The sequence below is a fragment of the Microplitis demolitor genome, chromosome 1 (assembly GCF_026212275.2).
Source record: "Microplitis demolitor isolate Queensland-Clemson2020A chromosome 1, iyMicDemo2.1a, whole genome shotgun sequence".
Lineage (NCBI taxonomy): Eukaryota > Metazoa > Arthropoda > Insecta > Hymenoptera > Braconidae > Microplitis > Microplitis demolitor.
The window spans coordinates 23,656,857-23,679,201 of NC_068545.1; the positions used below are offsets into that span (position 1 = coordinate 23,656,857).

At 31.5% G+C, this 22,345-nt stretch overlaps 2 protein-coding genes and 4 non-coding genes across 6 annotated transcripts; all 6 read left to right on the forward strand.

Moving 5' to 3' along the window:
• The first annotated feature begins 2,278 nt into the window (after positions 1-2,278).
• On the forward strand, positions 2,279-2,440 carry LOC128668932 (U1 spliceosomal RNA). Its single transcript, XR_008404489.1, has one exon. It is a non-coding gene; the product is annotated as a U1 spliceosomal RNA (small nuclear RNA).
• Positions 2,441-4,430: 1,990 nt separating this feature from the next.
• Positions 4,431-4,592, forward strand: LOC128668933 (U1 spliceosomal RNA). The gene has a single exon (XR_008404490.1). It is a non-coding gene; the product is annotated as a U1 spliceosomal RNA (small nuclear RNA).
• A 1,443-nt stretch (positions 4,593-6,035) lies between these two features.
• Positions 6,036-15,689, forward strand: LOC103580023 (somatomedin-B and thrombospondin type-1 domain-containing protein). Its single transcript, XM_008561619.2, has 6 exons — positions 6,036-6,644; positions 8,665-8,865; positions 9,105-9,177; positions 12,670-12,740; positions 14,995-15,196; positions 15,490-15,689. The coding sequence occupies exons 1-6, from the start codon at positions 6,404-6,406 to the stop codon at positions 15,512-15,514; spliced, it is 813 nt and encodes a 270-aa protein (XP_008559841.1). The 5' UTR covers positions 6,036-6,403; the 3' UTR covers positions 15,515-15,689.
• LOC128668934 (U1 spliceosomal RNA) lies at positions 10,372-10,533 on the forward strand. The gene has a single exon (XR_008404491.1). It is a non-coding gene; the product is annotated as a U1 spliceosomal RNA (small nuclear RNA).
• On the forward strand, positions 11,441-11,602 carry LOC128668931 (U1 spliceosomal RNA). The gene has a single exon (XR_008404488.1). It is a non-coding gene; the product is annotated as a U1 spliceosomal RNA (small nuclear RNA).
• A 1,937-nt stretch (positions 15,690-17,626) lies between the features above and the next one.
• LOC103580022 (phenoloxidase 1) lies at positions 17,627-21,899 on the forward strand. Its single transcript, XM_008561618.2, has 8 exons — positions 17,627-18,014; positions 18,095-18,511; positions 18,577-18,779; positions 18,875-19,292; positions 19,367-19,495; positions 19,567-19,894; positions 20,015-20,244; positions 20,311-21,899. Exons 1-8 carry the CDS (start codon positions 17,904-17,906, stop codon positions 20,554-20,556), a joined length of 2,082 nt encoding a protein of 693 aa, XP_008559840.1. The 5' UTR covers positions 17,627-17,903; the 3' UTR covers positions 20,557-21,899.
• The last annotated feature ends 446 nt before the right edge of the window (positions 21,900-22,345 follow it).

Consider the following 22,345-nt stretch of genomic DNA (forward strand, 5'->3'; position numbering starts at 1 on the left):
ATCTCATTTAGCATAATTTTGTAAAATATCTAAATTACTAAACTACAACACTTTGTACTTTCTGTACTCACGGCGCAAAATTACTATTTCAAGCTAATACAGTGTTATCTTACTTTACAAAAATACATTAAGTTTTCATTTTATGACACGAATTCAAAAAAAAAAAATTAGGGTAAGGTAGCATTTGTGGCCTGCTTCTTTCTGGACACTTAACACTTTATTTTGAACAATGGCAAAGTATACAAAAATCTTTATTGCAGTGGTGAGATGAAAGTGTTTTTGAAGACATTTCAAAAATTAACTGTCACTGCGTATTTTACAAAATATTTTATTCAAATTTTTGAAATGTTCCAGACTGGCTAAAAACGATACTTTTACTCTACACTTTTTTCTACAATTTTTTTTTACTTTAGTATGTATATATATATATATATATATATCAATTTTTTTTTTAAATTTTGTTAATATAAATTTTAGTACATCTGTAACTTGAGCAAGCGATTGGGGCTTGAAGTTAATATCAGAAATAATTCTTTGAAGTTTTCAGTATCAAATGACAACGCGAGCCTGTTATTAAACATGAATAAAAAAAAATCGTTGCATATTCACATGAAACTGGGGAGTAGTGTCAACCAGAGTTTAAAATAAATTCAAAGTTAAAAAATTCACTGTCGTGAAATGATTATAGGAGACTCAGAATGCATTATTCATTCTCAACATCTGAATCCTTCACTTCTATTCTATTCTATACAAGTCACACTTTAAGCGCGAACGCGTGATGTGTTTTTCAGTCACCTCGAAATTCTTGAGTTTTACACTCAGGTTACATTATTTTTACACATGACAGTTGACTCAAATGTATTAAAATTCACATGATCATCAAAAATTTATTATTAACTTTTTTTTTTTTTTTTTTTTTTTTTTTTCGAATATAAGCTGACTAGTCAAAAATAAAAATCCACATGGTTTTCATTTATAAATTTAAAAAAATTTATTTTAATACTTGAAGAGTATACTTGTAGAATTTAAAACTTTTTTCCGAGTTTTTTCCTTTATCTTTTTTCCATTCTTCGTATGCTGATCAGCACCCGATAATATTATTTGAATTCTCCTTAGCAGATAACGATTCCGAGGAAATCAAAACTCCACTTTTGCAAATGATAAAATTAATGTTTCTTTAAATTACACGTACGTAAAAGTTTACTCAGCTCTACATACATCTGCATAAGTAACTATATAGGAATAATTAAATGAATATCATTATTAATTTAATTTATAATCAAATTCATTCGATTACAAAGACCATTAAGTAGTTACCACAAATTACGTGTTCCACTTAGCAGCACACAAGTATTTAAGTCTCTTCTCTACTCTTCCGTCTGTCCCTTTGTTTTTTCATTATTTTTTTTTTTCAACTTTATTTTTTTATTGTTAACAAAAGCAATCCACGCTATCTCACGGTTGTATAGTGACGTGCTATTTTCCGTTGAGCAAGCGCCATTAATCTTGCCTAGTAAAGTGTCTGGGAAACGCCTCCAAGCGTCTGAATTATTTGTTTCGTCGCAACGCCGACAAAGTCGAAAAACACATGTTTAAAGACGGAACCAACAAGATGTTCATGGTACTTTTGCTAAACCCTGTAAGGATTACACTTTAATATTTAACTTGATATCCATCGTTATTAATTACTGCTGGATATTAAATCCATCTATTTATCCACCAATAAATTTTTAATCCTACAAGATTACTTTGGCAGTTTTTAATTTTCAATTTAAGAATTAGAGATAAATTGAACTAATGGATAACGGTTATACTTTAAATTGACCGTGAGTTTAACATGAGTAAAAAAGTAAAGCACAGAGTATGAAGTGTTTGTCTATAGCTCAATGAGTTCGCATTTGGGTCAAGTGCTTTGATGGACAGAGAAGATTGCTTTTTATCTATTTGCATTACCATTATAAATTTTTTTCATTTTTATGATCGATAGTTTAAGATTTATTTGAACTATGATACAAAATTTTTAATGCGAAAATACAAAAGATAGCTGCCTACGGAATAAGACTATTGATTTCAAAATTAGAGATTTTGTATAGTATATATATGGGTTATTGGTGCGGTGTAAAGTAATGGGGGTTGGAAGTGTGTGAGAGGGAATCGAGTTTCGAAGTGTAGAACGTAGTACGAGAAACTGCCGTGAAGCTACGCATAATAGCAAGATTTTTTCCTGCGCGTGGCGGATTCTAGAAGTATTATAACCAGTTTCAGAGAACGGAAAAGCATACTTACCTGGCGCAGAGGTTACCGTGATCATGAAGGCGGTTCCTCCAGGGCGAGGCTCTTCCATTGCACTACGGTCGAGCTGACCCTTGCGAATATCCCTAATGTGGATATCTCGGGCGTATAATTTTTGTTAGTCGGGACTGCGTTCGCGCTATCCCGGACATAAACTAGTTCAAACTTAAATTAGGTAGAGTTCTTTCACTCTGTCCTTCATTTAGAAAGTATTTCATCACTGTTGAACTACGTTCTATTATAACTTTATAACTCAAGATTTATGAAATGATTTGGATATTCTATATAAATATAATATGACCAAGAATAGAAAGAATTTCCACATTCATATTACATGACACTAGATGAAACGGGAAGTTCGAGTCATCAAATAATAGTTGATTATGAAAAATTTAAAACATATAAAATTAGCTTCCTCGATTGTCCAAATGTAATTATAATTAAATAATTTTCAAATAGTCTATTAACTTTAATTTTAAACTTTTTAAATTTTTTAATACGAAAAAATTCGCCATAGCTGGTACTTGAGAATATTTTTCGTAATGTTAGAATTTTAAAAAAAAAATTAATTTTTTACTGACATTGGTTCAATGAACTTGAATAATTTTCAATTCTGATTTTTAAAAATTTAAAAGTAAAAAATATTTCACGATTTCAAAATGAAGAATGCAAATGAAAATTCAGATAATTACCAGCATTTTTTTTTTTTTTTTTTTTTTTTCAAGTATTGAAATATTAAATGAAAATCAACAAAACAGAAATTTAATTAAATTATTTAAAAAAATCATTAATAGATGCACATATTTAAATAGAAAATAATTTTAGACAAATATAATTTAATTAAAAAAAAGAAATAAATAAGTTAATTAAATAAAAATTTTGATGATTATGATAAAATCAAGTGTAGCTGAAAATTATAATAAATACTTGAATAATTTTGCCGCTAATATCAGATTAATTTTAAACTTTAAATTGTATAAAATAATTAATAAGAGCGCAAGTTGAAATAATTAACTAATTAAAATATTTAATAACAAAAGTTGAATACAGCGGTAAAAAAATTATAATAAAAAATAAATTAATTTGATCGATAATTATAAATAATTTTAACACGTTATTAATAACAAAGGAATGAATATCCGCGTCAAATAATCTTTAGATAAAACAAGAATAGTCTTTTGTCTTTAATTACATTTTATCATATAATACTGAATAAATTAATTGATTGTACAGTAATTTGGGTATACCATAAAAGTTTTTTTTTTTTAAAAATTCATGGATTCTCCATAAAAAATTTAATCTTTATCCTGAAAAAAAAAATTCACGATTACGATACCTAAATTTCAAACACAAATCATAAATATTATTTATTTACCTGTATATATACTCCCTGGATATTGATTATCGATATTTGATTGACAAACGTCTGTTTATTTACGGTTTAAAAATTGTAGTCGTTGCGTTGAGTGATTAGAAATTTTCTTAACATGAACAAACCAGGACTTTGGTCAGTAAAGTCACGATCAACCAGTTTGACCAGCCCTGGTTTGTTTGGACAATCGATTAAATAATTACATACAACCCTTTGTAAATATTACATGAAAATAAACAACGAGAGTGTACTCAAATGAAAATAGCGGACATTGAATTACATAAAATAACACAGAATGTTATATTACACGCAATAAAAATAAATCTGTTTTATTTAATGACAATAAAGTTTAATCAACCGTCAGTTTCAGTCTCTCATGGTAATTATTCATTATTTTAATTATATCTGCTCGGATATGAAACTAAATACGATAATTACCATTGTGTATGTAATCAGTTACTCCATTAATTATTTAACCATACTAATGAATATTTTTCAAGTCATGCCTATTTTTTATTTTAATATTTAATTAATATATGAAAAAAAATTATTTATGAATGAAATCAATAAGCGTCATAAGTTTGTTTAACGGTTGCATTATACATGTTTAGTTATTCGTCTGTCTTTGTCTCTGTACAGCTGTCTACTGCTGGTTGGAAGCCTTGTTTCGTCGAGTGAACGCTAGATGTCGTGGGCCAGAAATATCTTTTCCAGAATGGAAAGGTGGCATAGAGTTTTTAAAAACGATTTCTGAGAGCGGAAAAGCATACTTACCTGGCGTAGAGGCTACCGTGATCATGAAGGCGGTTCCTCCAGGGCGAGGCTCTTCCATTGCACTACGGTTGAGCTGACCCTTGCGAATATCCCTAATGTGGATATCTCGGACGTATAATTTTTGTTAGTCGGGACTGCGTTCGCGCTATCCCGGATAAAATAATTCAAACTTAAATTTTCTTGAGTTCCTTTACCTCTGTCCTGTAGATAGAAATATCTCGCCGCATTGTAATACTTTTTTCATCTTAGAATTTTTATGTCTAAGAAAAACCATTTTCGGTCGAAATTATCCATACTTGGTGCTAATATTATTTTTCACTAAAAATTTTCAACTGATATTATTCGGTTTTCAAATTTTTATAAATGTTCTATCTAGTGAAATTTATTCTTTAAAATATTTACAATTTTGTCATTACAGCAAAATGGAAAAAAAATTTAATCAGAAAATTTCAATGTCTAAATTTTGTTACGGATTTCAATCACATTGCCGTCAAGTTATTTCACTTAATAAAAGAAATACGTTTCAATTTTTTTATGGTGTGAATATCTGTTGCATTTTGACAAACTTTAAAATTATTTTCCGAATTTCGTCATAATTTTTTGTGAAATTCAAGTCTTGATTGACATTCGTAGTCATTTAAATAATTTTATTAAAACCATGCACCATTAATATAAAGTAATTACCATAAAAACATATTTTAAATAATCGTTTTTATCTCAACTTGAAATAAATAAATAACAAAAAAATTATACAGTAGAATTCCATTTTTTATATGTAATCTCATTAGATGATCCCTTTTATTAGAGTTATATCGACTCGGTCATACCTTAATGTCCCGCAGTCCTGTCACCTGGCTGCATGTTCCATTTATTTTGACGGCAGTGCGCCAGCAAAATAAACCCTGAGTTATTAATTGTCACCTGTCAACAATATCATTGTCACTGTATTCTCATTAACGATTAATAAGTAAATCTCATTAACATCAACCGTTTAATTTACTCATGAAATTCCTCCATAAAAGCTTACAGCCCTGCTCAGTTTATTAAAAAATTTTTAATTAAATTTAAAAAATTAATTATCCAAATAATGAGTCGTTGAATATGAAAAACTAATTTATTTTATTTAAATATTTATTTATATTAAAAAACATATAATAGTAGCGAAACAGCTAGTTTGAATCCTTCGGAAGGGATGTTGGGCATGCGCAGAAATTTATCATTTCAGAGACCGAGCAAGAAGCGGCAAATCTGCTAGGGGTTGCGTTAGTTGGTTTACATCGAAGCGAGAGTTCACTAAGAAGACTTTACTTGGGAAATTCTCCAGCATAGTTTGCCTCCAGTGACTTCTTTATTAACAAACCAACTTCATTTTATTTTTTTTTATATTTTTATTTAATATTTAAAAATTACTTGGAGTAAAAAAATTTTTTTTTCATTTACAAATTATTTTCATAATTTTTTGAAAATTTGATATTTATTTAAATAAATTTTATGTAAAGTTATTAATTAAATTTAAAACTGGAATTTGTAAATTTAATAATTTGGTAACAGACAGAGTTAAATAAAATTGAGAATAAAATAAAAAAAAAAAATAAAAGTGCTTGATCATATTATCGCGGAATTAAAAGTGAATTTAACGTGTACAAAAGTTTTACGGTAGACAGCAGTAATTGTGTGTCATGAAAGCATTAATTAACGTGTGAGTAACGTGATTTGCCATGACTTTTAAAAAACAAAATTTTTTTATAAAAAGAAACAACAAAATAAAAGGATTTATTTTGTGTACATTCGTACTTCGTAATTAGAAAAATCAATAAGCCTCGGTATTAATTTTTTTTTGTCACTGAAAAATTTAATAGTCATAAAATATCCGAGTGAAAGTGAAAGCTGGTTTTACTAAAAAACCAATAGCGAGTAATTAAAATAAATTTTAAATTATTTGTGTTGTTTTTTATTTATAAAAAAATGAAGAAGTTAAAATTCGCGCAATATTTTGTGGCTATTGTCGTGTCTTTGGTGGACAAAAGCGCCGGGGGTAGTTGCAGAGCTGCGAAATTGTGCTGTCAAGGCCGCGATTCCGGGTGTGTTATTCAAAAAGTTTCACCAAATGCTATTATCGAAAGCCCTAAAGATAAACCCTGTTACTGCGATCACGCTTGTCTTAAATTAAATGATTGCTGTAATGATTTTCGTGAAACTTGTAGTGGTGAGTTTTATTCAATTACCAATTTAACACCAATAACAATATTTAATTATGAATATACTAACATAAGAATTTTTATTATTTTTTATTATATAAGCAAATATAGAGATTGCCTTTTGAAAGCTCTTTAGTATGTCGGAAAATAATTGACGAGTAAATTAATTGTGTAAAAAAAAGCCGATTGATAAACCCATTGAGCGGCTAAAAAACACGTCAATCCATCATCGCGATAATTAAAATTCACTATTGAGTAAACATGTCATCCACATGTAGGCCCGTTACAAATTCATTCATATTTTTTCAACAGCAATAAATGAATTTTATTTAAAACAGTAAAAAAAATTAATATAATTTTAAGAAATTAAATTATAAAAATAATATTTAAGCAGATAATGGTATTCAAAATTTCACATAACTCACGATAATAAAAAGTATAATTTATAGTTATTAAATAATGAAAATAAATACAATAAATATTAAACGGATTATTGATACATTTGAAGATTTACGAGCGACTCAACAAAATTTATTATAAATCGAAAATAAACTCCACAATAAAACGTAACATACTTTGGAATGAAATCGGTTATATCAGATTTACGATATATGTAATACATATATATATACAGATAGAAGCAAGTATAGAAATCAAATCCCTCTTTAAAAGGACACATTTCACAATAAATGAAGACACATCTGGTTAAACTCCCACAGTGAGAGAAAGCGGGTCTTGCATTTTATTTCGCGTAGTCTTGCGGCATATGAAATTTTACGGGTGTTGGTAAAAGAAAAACCCAACTCCCTTAAGACTCGAGTCGTCTTGGGATTTATTTATATAGAGATGTGTATACAGTACTCTGCACTAGTAAAAGACTGGCTGCTGTGAAAAGAGACATGAGTAGAAAAAAGGATAAAGTGGTATAGCCGTTTTGGACATATATATCCAAGATATACAGCGTCACAGGATCAACGTTGCGCTATATCTCGACACTATATTTCCAAGTGTCCTGATGCATATACGCCCATAAATTTTTCCGAGTGTATATACACGTGTGAGGCTTTTCACGATATATAGCTCACATGCCAGAAAAAAAAGGAGCTAGAGAACCACTCGGGGACGGGTTAAAACTTCATCCGTCATTTTAAAAGATTGAGTGGAACGTCACTTAACTTTTTTACTTTACTTTAATTACCGGGCTGGTATCGATTTTCGGGATTTCAGCTCGATTTACTGTGATCTATTGTACGCTGAATAAAAAGTTAATATATTTTATACGCATGAGTAAATATATATATATAGATATACTGAAACACAGACACAGATGTATTTGGTTTTTTTTAATTCTGGGTCTGGAATCAATTGATAGGGGATTGCCACGTGCTAAGTGAAAAAAGTTTTAAAAAAAAAAAGTTGTAGCATTTCCGCGTTCGCTCCTCTAGCTCCGAGCTGTACGATATATTTTTTTATCTTTTATTTCTTTAGTGTCTTTCACAAGCAAGCTCCTGTCGAAAAGACTGATCGGCTGATCGATGGTGCCGGGTTAAAGCTCTTGAGCGCAGACTTCTCAAAAGGATTTTCTCAGATTGACGCCATGAGACCGCGACGACGTAAATGTATTTTACGAAGCAATATTTTGTTGATTAAAAACTGACAGTATAAATTTAAAATACCATTTATTGAATAGTGAATATTAATTTTAATTGAATAAAAGCTAATTTTATATATAATTATATTATTTATTTAGTGTAGAGAAAATTATAGTTAACTTTGAAAGTTAATCTTTGAAATTTTGACTATAATTGCGTTATTCGTCAAATAACTTTTCAGTTGAGACCAAATGCAATATTTCTCATTACGACCAAGTTATGTGTCTGACGTTGACTTTTCTTAATTCATGAAAGTCAAAATAGTTTTCCTTAAAGTTACATTGAGAAAATAATTAATTTCTATAATTATTAAACTTTTGAACATTCTTTGTACTATAATAATAATAATTGGCAATTATATATTTTTATTTTACAGTAGTCGACTGTGAAGTAAGTGAATGGGGAACATGGTCAGTTTGTGATAATTTATGTGGGGTCGGTATTCAAAGTAGAATACGTGTTGTTACAAAGTCGAAACAAAATGGTGGGAAACATTGTCCGCAATTAGAGCAATCTAGGGTATGTCAAGAACACGTTGGATGTCGTCATTGGGAAAGAGAGTCATTATATAAAAGCAGTAAGTTTTTATTACAGCCCCGACAGTTGTTTAATTAATTATTTATTTTGACTGTATGAATAATAACGAATTATAAATTTTAACTTTTTATTTTAAATTAATTTTGTTTAAAGAGTTCTCAAACAAAGGACTCCATATACGCAGCCAGCCTTGCATACTATATAATTAATTAGTATTTTAGATTAAAACAATGTTAATTTTATAATATTTTATAGAACGTGTTCTTTTGTAAATTTCAGACGTGACTTTGCTCACGACATGGCATGAGATTAATCCAGAGCTAAATGAGACAACAATCGAGACGAAACAAGGGTGAGTTTTATGATTTGTACATATATTATATATATACTGGAATCTTGACTTTAAACGATACATAAGTTCAGCACTGGAAAATTATATGTGTAGATCTAAGAGAAATTCAAAGCTGTGGATCAAATATTTCCGTACTTCCTATTGTATGCATATATATCTGTATATGTGTATGTGAATATACTGTAGTATATGTATATATTTGTCGACATACATTTATACGAGAATTTCTATGTATAGAAATGATTGCAGAGTAATTTTATGAAAGGAAATTGCACGAATGCGAAGTAGTGATCCTGGCGCCAAATACGTTAGACGTTCATATAGTTATATAACATTAGAATTTGTGTATAAAATTCACTTTGATAATATTAATCTTTAGCTTAGCTTTAAATATATGTAAATTTATTCAATTTCATTAAACTGTAAAAACTATAATATTCAAATTTAATTATTTTCACGGTAATTTTACTATATATAAGAAAGGTAGAAAAATAGTTTAAGTGTTTGAGACAAAAAGATTAAACCCATTAACTTGTAAATGTAAACTTTTTCTTTGCTGAAAAGATTTATTTGTTTAAAGTTTAAATAATTGGCTTGAGTCCAAGATGACAAAACTTATTAACAGTCTTTTGAATTGAGTTTAATTCGTATGAAAATGTTGGTCGTTGTAATTTAAATTTAAATTTAATAATTGCTTCTGACAGTGAGAATAGAACCACTATCTAATTTTTTTTTTTTGCGGGTTTATTTTGAATTTAAGTAAAAAATAGCTTCTGAAGAAACATAGCCATGGATATTATTGAGGATAATTTGGTGCTTTTTGTTGACTATTGTTCTGAGGTCCTTCGAGTTGGATACTCAATTACAAACTTACGCGACTGTTGCATCCCTTGGGAAACCACGATCATGATATAACAGCATAAATGGGTAATACAATATCTATAGAATTGTCTTACGTAATACTGATCACTTTTGCGACCTCAATTATATAAGTTTATTCCAGCAAAAGCTAAATTACCTTGCACTTGTACTACATAATATATCGTTAATTATATATTATTAGGTACAATGTTAATTTATGAACTTTGCGGTAGTTCGCTCAACTATTGCTAGATGGCTTTGACTAGGAAATATTTCTCTGGCTCGGTTACATGTACTAGAGTCTTTAAATACGATTTCTGAGAGCGGAAAAGCATACTTACCTGGCGTAGAGGCTACCGTGATCATGAAGGCGGTTCCTCCAGGGCGAGGCTCTTCCATTGCACTACGGTCGAGCTGACCCTTGCGAATATCCCTAATGTGGATATCTCGGACGTATAATTTTTGTTAGTCGGGACTGCGTTCGCGCTATCCCGGATAAAATAATTCAAACTTAAATTTTCTTGAGTTCCTTTACCTCTGTCCTGTAGATAGAAATATCTCGCCGCATTGTAATCCTTTTTTCATCTTAGAATTTTTATGTCTAAGAAAAACCATTTTCGGTCGAAATTATTCATACTTTGTGCTAATATTATTTTTCACTAAAAATTTTCAACTAATATTGTTCGGTTTTCAAATTTTTATAAATGTTCTATCTCGGACATACTTCTTCAAACAGATTTATGGTTTAATTATCAGAATTTTGTTTAAGTAATCATTTGATTATTTGCAACGTAAAATACTTGCAGTGAAATATTGATATACTGCAAGATAAAAGACCAAGTAGATAAATTTAATTGGTAGACATACATGAGTGATCGGAGACTGGGTTTCTTACTTTACTACGCGTATTGATTTTTATATATTTCTAGATTTATTAGTAAAGTTGATAAATAAGCAAATAATCTATTAATAATTTTCCATCCGACAAATTTTTGTTGTATGTCTCTGCTAGCTGACCGAGAGTTTACATTAACATCTGCTGTTTATAAAAGAGGGTCAGGGAACGTAAGGGAGACTGAAAAAATTCGTTCTTTTCATACTTGATGTACGTTGTATCTTTCATTATGAGTCTACTTATAGTTCATTAAAAAAAAAGTTATTTAAAGTGACTTGTTGGTATCTGATGTTACTTAAAAATCATTTCAAAAGTAAGAAATAACTACATAATTATTTTTAAACCAAGCACTTTTTTCATGAAAATTTGGGTATACTTCAATTTTCAAGCCTCCCCTACATACATAGTTCATAAAATAACTACTAGGTGGCGTCAACATGGATTATTTGTCCCTACTCGAAAACTTGTGATAGAGGTTTTAAAAACCACTGTTGAGAGTGAAGAAGCATACTTACCTGGCGTAGAGGATACCGTGATCATGAAGGCGGTTCCTCCAGGGCGAGGCTCTTCCATTGCACTACGGTTGAGCTGACCCTTGCGAATATCCCTAATGTGGATATCTCGGACGTATTATTTTTGGTAGTCGGGACTGCGTTCGCGCTATCCCGGATAAAAGATTTGAAACATAGTTTTCCATATCCCCGAATTCCACTTTCTTGTTGACGGATTTCAAATTCGTTGCGCTCAAGCAGACTGATAGTTCATCAGTGAATTTTTGTCAATAATTGTAATAGGATTACTATAGTTATTTGATATAAGTTTAAACTAGCAGTTCATTGTTTACGATTTAATGTCATAAAATGAATATTCGTCACTTGATACATATTCGCACATTTTGTGAAATTTTTATTACAATTAATATAAACATATTTTGTACATGTATTGATTAAAATTCCAATTTTCGGTAATGTTTACGTACAAGATTGGTTTCAGCTGTAATAATACTGCAAGACAAAATGTATATGGGTTTAAAATAGTTAGTTTAAATTAATACAGCCGTATCATATTATCCACTCGATATATACATCATGCCCTTCGATTAAATCCATTCGCATTCAATATTATCTTATGGTAGAAAATAATATTCCGCCCATATATACCAACTACACTCTCATTACATAAACAAACCCCGTTACGCCGTGTAAATGTAATAACAATTTCTAATTTAACCGTACACACATCAGTCTGTCGATCATGCACATAACACGCTTACAATACATTTACGACCTGAGCACTATCCATAATACACGAATCGACGTGTCGTGTACTTTCTGTTCAAGACTCGAACGACAAAGCCGAACCTTCCGTTAAATTATTGACTTTCTATAGAAGATTTGAAAAATATAAAATACTTCGCATGTCACGTACAACTACTGATCTATATCGCAGACAAAAGGATATTGTTTCTCAACAAAAGCAATGAAACACAAACATTACCATTGTCTATAAACTTAAACAATATATTTATAATTAAATTTCAAATTTGAAACAAAGTTATAATTCGATAAAATTTTCTATGCCTCGTTATCGCATAAAAAAATTGACTGCGTACATTAATCTAATTTAAAATGCATTAAAAAAACCTATTTTTCTACTCTAACAATTAAATGTGTACCCGTTCCATTGATGAAAAGTGTTGAAGTAGAATTTAATGTAAAATTTTTCTATTTTTACAGAACGTGCTCGGCTTTTACCGTAATTTGGGCGTCCAGAGCATGCAGCAAGGACTTTCCAGGCGTAACACTCGGTGGGTTCCATAAATATCTATAGATGGTTTTAAATAAAACGTTCGGGTTTTAGAGCTTGAATAAAAGAAGAAGAGTAGAAAGTAAAAAGTTGAGTTTGATCATGAGTAAAAAAAATACTCTTGGAATATGAGAGTGCATAAGGGGTTAGGGATGCGCAGGAGAGGTTGTTTGTCGTGCAAGGCTTCTCGACCAATCTCGTCGACTTGTCGAGTCTTCAGGTCAACGAGGCTCCTTCCGGGGCGTCCTAAAGTCCCCTCATATCATGCATTTCGCTCTTTCTTCGTATGTTTGTCTTGTATTTTTCACTCTTTCTTACCTAGTACACAATGTAACCCAAGCATCTTTATTTTTGGGTATTATTCCACGTGCTAATTGTTAATTAACCTTTTTTGTGACATACTTTTGTATATATAAATTCAATTCTTATAGAAAATCTAAACTCAACTTATAATTTAAAATTACTAAAATTTTTTTTCCCGCGAAATTTAAATAGTTTGCAACTACATCGACTATTTAAAATTATAAAAATATGGTGGGTAGAGGCTGTTGTTAAAATGAATTTGATTACAACCTGGCTAATCCCCGGGACGTTATTTTCGTCCGGGTTTTTTATGTTTTCTCTAAGGTGGCCGGGGATGCTAACAAAGTCATTTACATCCCAGCTTTCTCGTGTCCTCACACTATTCTGTGAGGTTTTACGAGAGGATTTTAATTCAAGCAAAACATTGCTGACTTTCATCACACATCCCTCCTCTTACAACCTATTATACTTGTTTTCTCTTGCTCTTTATTTACATTCTGTTTGCGTTGCTGTTTTTTCCCCTCACTCTTTCCCATTCTCATTCTTTATTTATTTATTTAATTTTACTTGTTAATTTTTTTCAAACGCAACCCACGCAGCAAGGGTGATAAAGTAAAAGACAGCTTTACGATGGCTGCTTATCAACAACTGGGTTTTGCGTGTCCACGCTCGACATAATTGTGCGTGACAGAAATGCAAGCCACACAAACCTTATCTATAACTTATGCTTCAATTATGTTTTATTACTCTGTGCGCACCTGTTTTTTAAATATCATATATTTGTATATATTATACTTGTATTTATTGTTCTCAAACCAGATTAGTTGACAAGCCTGTCAAGATACCATCATCGACTCAAATATTTTTATTTATTCACAACTTTTTTTCAATTAAAAAAACATCTTCCATCTTGTTAAATATTACACGACAAAATAAAAACAACTAAAGCCCCAAAGAAAATAAATTATTATTTTTTCTATTTATATTTATCATTTAAATATCAAATATTTTTATTCCTCACATTGTAAATATTGAATATTTTAAAGAATTTGCAATTCAATATACATTCTCGTGAGTGTACTAGAAACTATTAATAAAATACACACTTCTACGATTTCCATTTGTGGGCAGCAAAAATTTCCAATAAAACCTTTGCTGTATTTTATTTACTATTATTATTATTATTATTATTATTATTTTTATTCACTCTATTCATTTAATATTTTATTGATTTACTAACTTATTTATACAGTTGATAAAATATTTAACATTATTTTTTTAGACCCTTTTTCCATTTGTCGGTGAAAATTTATCGGGTTTTATTGCATCGCAGCGAAACCATAATTTCATTAGCCGTGTTTGCGATAGGTGCACCTACACCTGTGATCCGCGTAAACCCTCGTCTAATTGCAGGCTGCTTGAAGCAACACCGAGAAAACTTTACGACCTCAACTTATATACATCACCTCCTCGTGTACATTTCTCTCGCGTCTACTACTCGCGTGTGCTACTCGCTCATTCGATAATTACGTCGTACAGTAACGATGTCTAATTTTTTTTTTTTTTCGCGCTCATTAACTTTATTTCTACGCTCTTGCCGGTAGCCAAAGTAATTGCAAATAAAATTACCTTTTCATTTTACTTTTTATTGTTTAGTTTTTAATGCTGCCCCATAAATTTCTAATGTTCGTCGACGAAACTTTATTCCCTATAGTCATTTATTACCCACAGCATAATTATTTAATTACCTGTTCCCCAAATACACTTGACGTCGCAGAGCTGCATTTTTCTTGTACTCAAAGCGTTCAAAAACCAGAGTATAAATTTAAAAAAAAAATTATTAATTCAAATAACAGTCTAGCAAATATATGTCATACTTTATGATTATGCAGAATACTTTATTTATTTTACCGTCACAGTAATAAATATATGTTCATTCTTATGTTCTATAGGTGCGCAAATATGTGTCATGTGTCATAGCGAACCAGAGACTGGAAACTGTCAAAATAATCAGGATCCACTGGGACCTACAGGAATCGGCAGGTGGAAAATAATAACATCAATATCAGCGCGGTGTCACGGAAAATGGATCAGCAGCGCGAATAATATTCAGCAGTGCGACGTCAACGACTGCAAAAATACAACGTCTTTTGTGTATGTTTAGAATCTTAAAACAAAATAAAACCGTCCATTTGGAATTTTAAAAAAATTTGAATTTTTTAAATGGATTGGGAACTAGTCTGTAAATAAATTAGTCGATACTGTAACGATAGTATTCACTTAATAATAATAATATTAATAATAATGATTAAAATAATTCATTCAATATTTGGGATATTTAATAAAAATGTGATTATCTTAACAAAATTAATGGATTAATTAATCCCCAATATTTTTCTTATTGTTAGCAGAATATCAATAAATAAAACTTATGTATAATTGTATAGAGCGGAACAGTCATGCAGATTATAAATGTTTGATAATAAAAACAAAAAAAGTAAAGAGATATGTTACATGGAAATGTGGACGAGGCAGCGGAAAGGGCAATGACATATCAAATTCAAAATTCAAAATATAAAATAACCCGGTCTAAATGTACCACGGGCTCAAATTGTCTGTACCATCTATTGCATAAATAAACATTCGTAATGTAAAACCCTCTGCTCTATTTTTTTCCCAGTCTTTTATTATTATTATTATTGTTTTTTTTTTTTTTTTATATTTTTTTTGATAACGTTTTTGAATAAATCTTATCAAAAATTTTATTGAGGTTTGCGGTAAGTCAGTATTTTAAAATAAATTATCACTCGTTATCAGGGCAATGCCCTCGATAGTTAAAAAATTAACTGAAAAATATTTTTCATAAATTTGTTAAATATTTTGAACAATGTAGATAAAATAACAATGGTAATTTCAAAAATAGCCATGGCTACCATTATATTTTATTTTGCATTGACGGACGATACAATTGGCTGGTTTTTTTTCTTTTATTTAGCCAATGTACAAAAGCAAATAAAATTTTGAGTGTTTGGAGTTTTCAGTACTGAAATCAAATAACATAAAAAAAAAATGTATTTTATTGAAAAAAGTTTAAATTAAATCCAGTACAAAGAATACTTGTATATATTTTATATAATAGACATTATTCTATGGCCAGACAAATGCCAGAATGGACCCCGTGTAGTAACGCAGGCGCTTTTGTTTTTATCTGACGGCCGGAAGTACCAGCGGAATACCGAGAACGCTCATCTCCGTGGGTATATATATACATATAAATTTACCTGACATATATAGCATAGGGCATGCATGCATATACATGCCATGCACTCAACATTTTACATTTTCTCGTGCATTCTACAACTTACGACGTTTTAGTCATTGCATAACACACGTCTGTACAACAAAAATTATGTACTTTTTTTGATAATTACTCCAAGTAAAAAAATTCCTCTTCATAAAATGAAATACTTTACAGCCGCAATTTGTTAAACTTAAAAAAATTTTTTTTTTATTAATTAAATTTCCATTTTAAAATAATTTTAAATATAATCCTTTTTAAACTTTGGTATTTTATAACTGCGCAAGATCATATTCTAGTGAAAATATAAGCTTTGATAAAACCGCTGAAGTGAAAGACAAAAAAAATTAGCTCTCTGTTTACTTCACTACAATGGAGATTTTTTTTTTAATTCGAGGCACAAGAAAATAAATTTACATGTAATCTTTTGTTAAAATTTTTTTTAATTAAGGGAGAAAGGGTGAAAAAAAAGTCCTTAAGGAAATACTAAGTCTTCACGTACTCAAATATTAGTTTTTTTTTTTTTTTTAATGATATTCAAAGTGAATGCAAAAAATTTTTGGCTGCCGAAAAAAACAAACTGCAGTTGGTCGACGTTTAGTGTCGGTTTGGTCAAATGATGCAGTCATTACATGAACAATATACTTTTTATAAATGAGTAATAAAATTTAAGGGTACTCGTATTTTTTAATCACATCTCTGCGTTCGATAGCCGTTTGAGCAGCTTGATTCGCTGACGCTGAAAAAAAAAGGGTCAATCGCTGGGATTTCGCGATAAGTGGCAATAATTCCTGCTACGACCGTCCGTGCTCAGTGATCTCGTGATTCACTATTGTGTATATAGATCTAAAAAAAAAAATAAAAAGACCCGGCACAATAACTCGCATGGGTTTCAATTCATACTTGTAACTATTTACTTTATATAGTGCATTTACTATTTATCAAAGCTTTGTTGTAATTCAAAGAGATTTTTATCGACTCGATATGTTAGTTTTTATCAAAAGATTTTTATTTTTCACGATAAACATTTATGCTTTTTTTCTTCTATTTGTTGTCGAATAAAAATAGAGAAGAGAAAATAATGAACAATAAGTAAATATTTAATGCAAAAAAAAAAGTGTAATTAAATGCGAAAATAATTATAGAGAACAAAAAGTGTTAGATTTAGGAGCGGAATTTGCGGTGACTGTTTGTCTCCGTCGACACTCATAGGGAAACCACTACATCCAGGGTATCCTGGTATAAAATGAAGCATCGTCGTTAACACGGCTATCAGATAATTTAGCTCCGTTGTCATAAGCTCATCGTACCGTATTGTGTTTTTTTTTATCTACATCATTATAAAATAAAGTATTTTTTATTTTTCTGGTAGAAGAATCCTTAAAACTTGTCTAACAATCTCGGTTAACGATATTCTAAGCCAGCTATCGTCTGCAGGAGTGAATAAAATAAAAAGTAAAAAAAGAAAAGTGAGTTCAAGTTTCAAGCACTTGGTCACGATAAGAGAAGATTTGAAGATCCCAAGTAAATCTATTCAACCGAGTAGTACTATCTACAAACAAGATGACGGATTCAGATCGCGGACTACTTTATCTGTATGATCGACCATCTGAGCCGGTTTATGTTCCCAAAGGCGATGAAAAAGTTGCCTTCGACATTCCTGCTGAATATTTGGTAAGCATTTTTTTTATTCATTTTCCAATAAAATACTTTATTATAAATTATTGGTGTTTCATGTAAAAACGGTTTTACAGCCGGAGAGATACCAAGCAGTTGCTGTGCAAGTGCTTAATCGATTTGGTGAAGAGACCGAATCTAAAATTCCAGTTAAGCAAATCAGCTTGCCGGATTTAACGATTCCGATGCAGCTGGATCGGCGAACGCCTTTTTCACTTTTCATTCCGGCGCATCGTAAAATAGCCGGTCGGCTTATTGACATTTTCATGGGTATGCGAACTGTCGAAGACTTTCTTTCTGTTGCTGTTTTCTGCCGCGATCGTTTGAATCCAAACATGTTTATTTACGCGCTCTCAGTCGCTATTTTGCATCGCCCTGACACAAAACATCTGTCGGTTCCGTCATTCGCTGAAGTATTCCCGGACAAATATGTCGACAGCGGAATCTTCTCACGTGCTAAAGAAGAGGCCAATATTGTGCCAGCTGGTTCTCGGGTAGGTGATGAAATACAACATGGCTATATTTTATAAAAATTTGAATAAAATATCTCTGTAAATAGGTGCCCATTGAAGTTCCTCGTGATTACACGGCATCTGATCTAGATGAAGAGCATCGTGTTGCTTATTGGCGCGAGGATGTCGGCATTAATCTTCATCACTGGCACTGGCATCTAGTTTATCCTTTTGAAGCAGATGCACGAATTGTCAACAAAGACAGACGCGGGGAATTATTTTATTACATGCACGAGCAGATAATGGCCAGGTCTGTCACAGCAAGATGACGAATATGCATTTTCCAAAAGATAGCTTTTAGTCGTAAGATTGATCGAGCTTTAAGCAGAAACTTTTTTACCTTAGATACAACTGCGAGCGTCTTTGCAACAACCTGAATCGCGTCCAGCGACTTAACAATTTGCGCGAGCCAATTCCCGAAGGGTACTTTCCCAAATTGGATTCATTAGTTGCCAGCCGTACGTGGCCATCCCGTCCAGCTGACACCAGACTCAAGGACATCAATAGACCCGTCGACTCTCTTCAAGTGGACATCTCGGATCTCGAGAGATGGAGGGATCGGGTGTACGACGCTATCCACACTGGATCTGTAATGACTTCACGGGGCCAGAGGATTGAACTAACCGAAAAAGGTGGAATAGATGTTCTCGGTAACATTATCGAGGCCAGTATTTTAACACCCAATCCTAATCTTTACGGCGATTTTCATAATCTCGGGCATGTCGTCATTTCTTATTGTCATGATCCAGATCATCGCTATCTCGTAAGTTACAAATTCCTGGTTTACAAAAACATTTAAGTAATGAAAAATACTGTACGTTTTTTTTTTCATCCAAGGAATCCTTTGGAATAATGGGTGACTCTGCAACGGCAATGAGGGATCCCGTTTTCTACAAATGGCACGCTTTCATCAATGACATTTTCCTAGAACACAAAAATACTTTACCAGCTTACGGAGTAGATCAGGTACACAGTAAATTTGTTTGCTTCTATTCAGTAACTTTTATTTATCTGAAACAAAATCTGTTGATTTTTAGCTGAACTTCAACGGAGTTACTATATCTAATTTGCAAGTACTCACTCCGAATCAGAGCCCGAATACCCTAATTACGTACTGGAATCAAAGCGACTTGGATCTGTCTCGCGGTCTTGATTTCACGCCCCGCGGAGCCGTTCTGGCACGCTTTACTCACTTGAATCACGCGTCATTCCTCTACCGGATCCAAGTCACCAATAGCACTAACTCACCCCAAACAGGAACATGCAGAATTTTCATCGCGCCTAAATTCGACGAGCGCCGCTTACCCTTTACATTTAGCATCCAAAAAGATCTGATGATTGAAATGGACAAATTCACAGTCCAGCGTACGTATTTCAGTTTATTTTTTTTTTTTTTTCATTTCAAAAGCTCACAACGCTTCAGTAAAACAAAGTGAACACATTTCAGCAGTTGATTGATGTTTTTGTCTATTTGTTTTCAAACAGTTAACCCGGGTCAGAACACAATCGAACGCAGATCAACAGAATCATCAGTAACAATACCCTATGAAAGTACCTTCCGAAATCTAGATTTAAATAGACCAGTCGGTGAAGCTCTTGAACAATTCAACTTCTGTGGGTGTGGGTGGCCTCAGCACATGCTCTGTCCTCGTGGTCGTAAGGAAGGCTTCCCAATGGAATTGTTCGTCATGATTTCAGATTACAAGGACGATGTGGTAATTATCCTTAACTTGCTTTCACCAAAGTTATCTCCGATAACCAGCATTTAAATATCGATTCAGGTGCAACAGGACGAGCCACGTGGTTGTAAAAACGCAGCAAGTTACTGTGGACTACGTGACAGAAAGTATCCGGACAATCGTTCCATGGGATATCCATTTGACCGACGACCACGTAATGGGGTTCAAAACTTGCAGCAATTCCTCACCGGAAACATGCGAGTGGTGGACATAAGCATCAGATACAATGACGCTGTGGTCCCACGAGTTAGATCTGGCAGCATTGACAATGGTTTGACTTTCGCCTAAATTACCAATACCAACTCATTTTCGGTTTCGTGTTCTATTTACCTATGACTGTTTCCATGTGCGCATCGGCTGACTCTGTATGAATGTTATCACGTTTCGCACTTATCTATGTTTAAAATATACAAGATAATAAGAATAAAGTTGCGATAATAATAAGCAAATTGAAAATGGTGTTTTCTGAATCACTTTGTACCGTAGTTTTATTTAAGGTCAACATTGGTAGAAAAACTCCGAGCAATTCTAAGTTGAGTAAAACAAACGGAATTTAATGTAAGGGTTTCTTTCATCCGAGCCGGTTATCTGTAGGTTGGGAGCTCCCAGCCCTCCATTAAACAAGCGAATGTAGTAGAGATCGCATAAGCTTTTGTTCCGGTTCAACGGCAGTCGAGGCTCCATTATCGGCTCGAACTTTGTCGCTTCGCTTGGATATTTAGCGTAACTGTTCGGACGAACTTTAGTTACTGTTTCACAGAAGGAGCTACATCCGCGGGCTATAGTCACTTGTAAATTGAAAAAAAAAAAAAATAAATAATAATAATAATAATAATAAAACCAGTGAATAAGGAAAGGAGGAGCAAAAAATCAAAAAAACCGATTTAAGAGAATGAAGATTTTTAATAATCTTTTTTTACACAAGTTTAATTGAATCTGGTTGTAATTGTTGAAACCACTTTTTTGTCAGGCAACAAAAAAATTTTTATTATCTACTTGGATGGTTTTGTTTTATCGAATCCGCTGAAGATTTTTATTTAATTAACTTATTTATTAAACCGATGAAAGCCTGTCAGACAATCGTTTTTTTTTTTTTTTTAGTGACTCGAGTAGAGTAAAAATAAATTAAAAATTTATGACAGTAACTTGCTGGTAATTTTATTTTTTATACCGGAAACTTTATATCAGAAACAATGAGCTTTTTTTACTTTTAATAACTTTTGTTTTTTTACGAGGCAATAAATAGTCTCGAGTAGAATTTAATAGAGTGGTATATAGTAAAATATTTAATGAAATTATAAAAGTGATGAATTAATGTGGAGAATTAAGAATTAAAATGTACAGAGTTATCGCTGTATAATTAAATGTAAGGACACAAGTTTAACTCATGTAAAATATTGAGCTGTCATGCTTAAAGTTGGTAATCCAAGATTAGGTGGGTTCTGCGAGCAGTCAAGTGACACAGACGCCAAAGTCAAGGTAGATAATGTCAGCAACACACACAGGTTGTCATTATAACCCACCGCTTGATATATTAATAAACCATTTTCCTGATGTCATTTTCAGACATTGAATTACCATTTTAAAATTATACATTTGTTATATAAGTAAAATAAATATATATAAATATAGCGACCAGTGTTATTGATTTTCATTAATAAAATACTGGAAAATTTATGGATTCATAATTAACATAAATTAAAATACATTAAAATGTTTCGGGTATATATTTTAATGTATTTTAATGTATCATAAATTGAGAATAATTTAAACTAAAAGCTAATCACAAGTATCTGTATTGAAATTAAAATTATTTCAAGCAATTTTTTATTTTTGGGATTTACTTTTCTCCATAAATTTTTTAAAAATAATTTGCCGCGTTTTTTTGGTCCCGCATTTACTAAAAATTAAATTCCCATAAAATATATATCTATTGCATAAAGTATAAGAATAAAAGTAATTTTTGTACAGGTTAATTTATCTTTCAGTCATGAAATCCATCGTAAATTTTCTATGTCATTCCCAAGTGATCTGAACGATAAATCAAATTTGCACCAAGTTCTGGTCTCAGACAAAT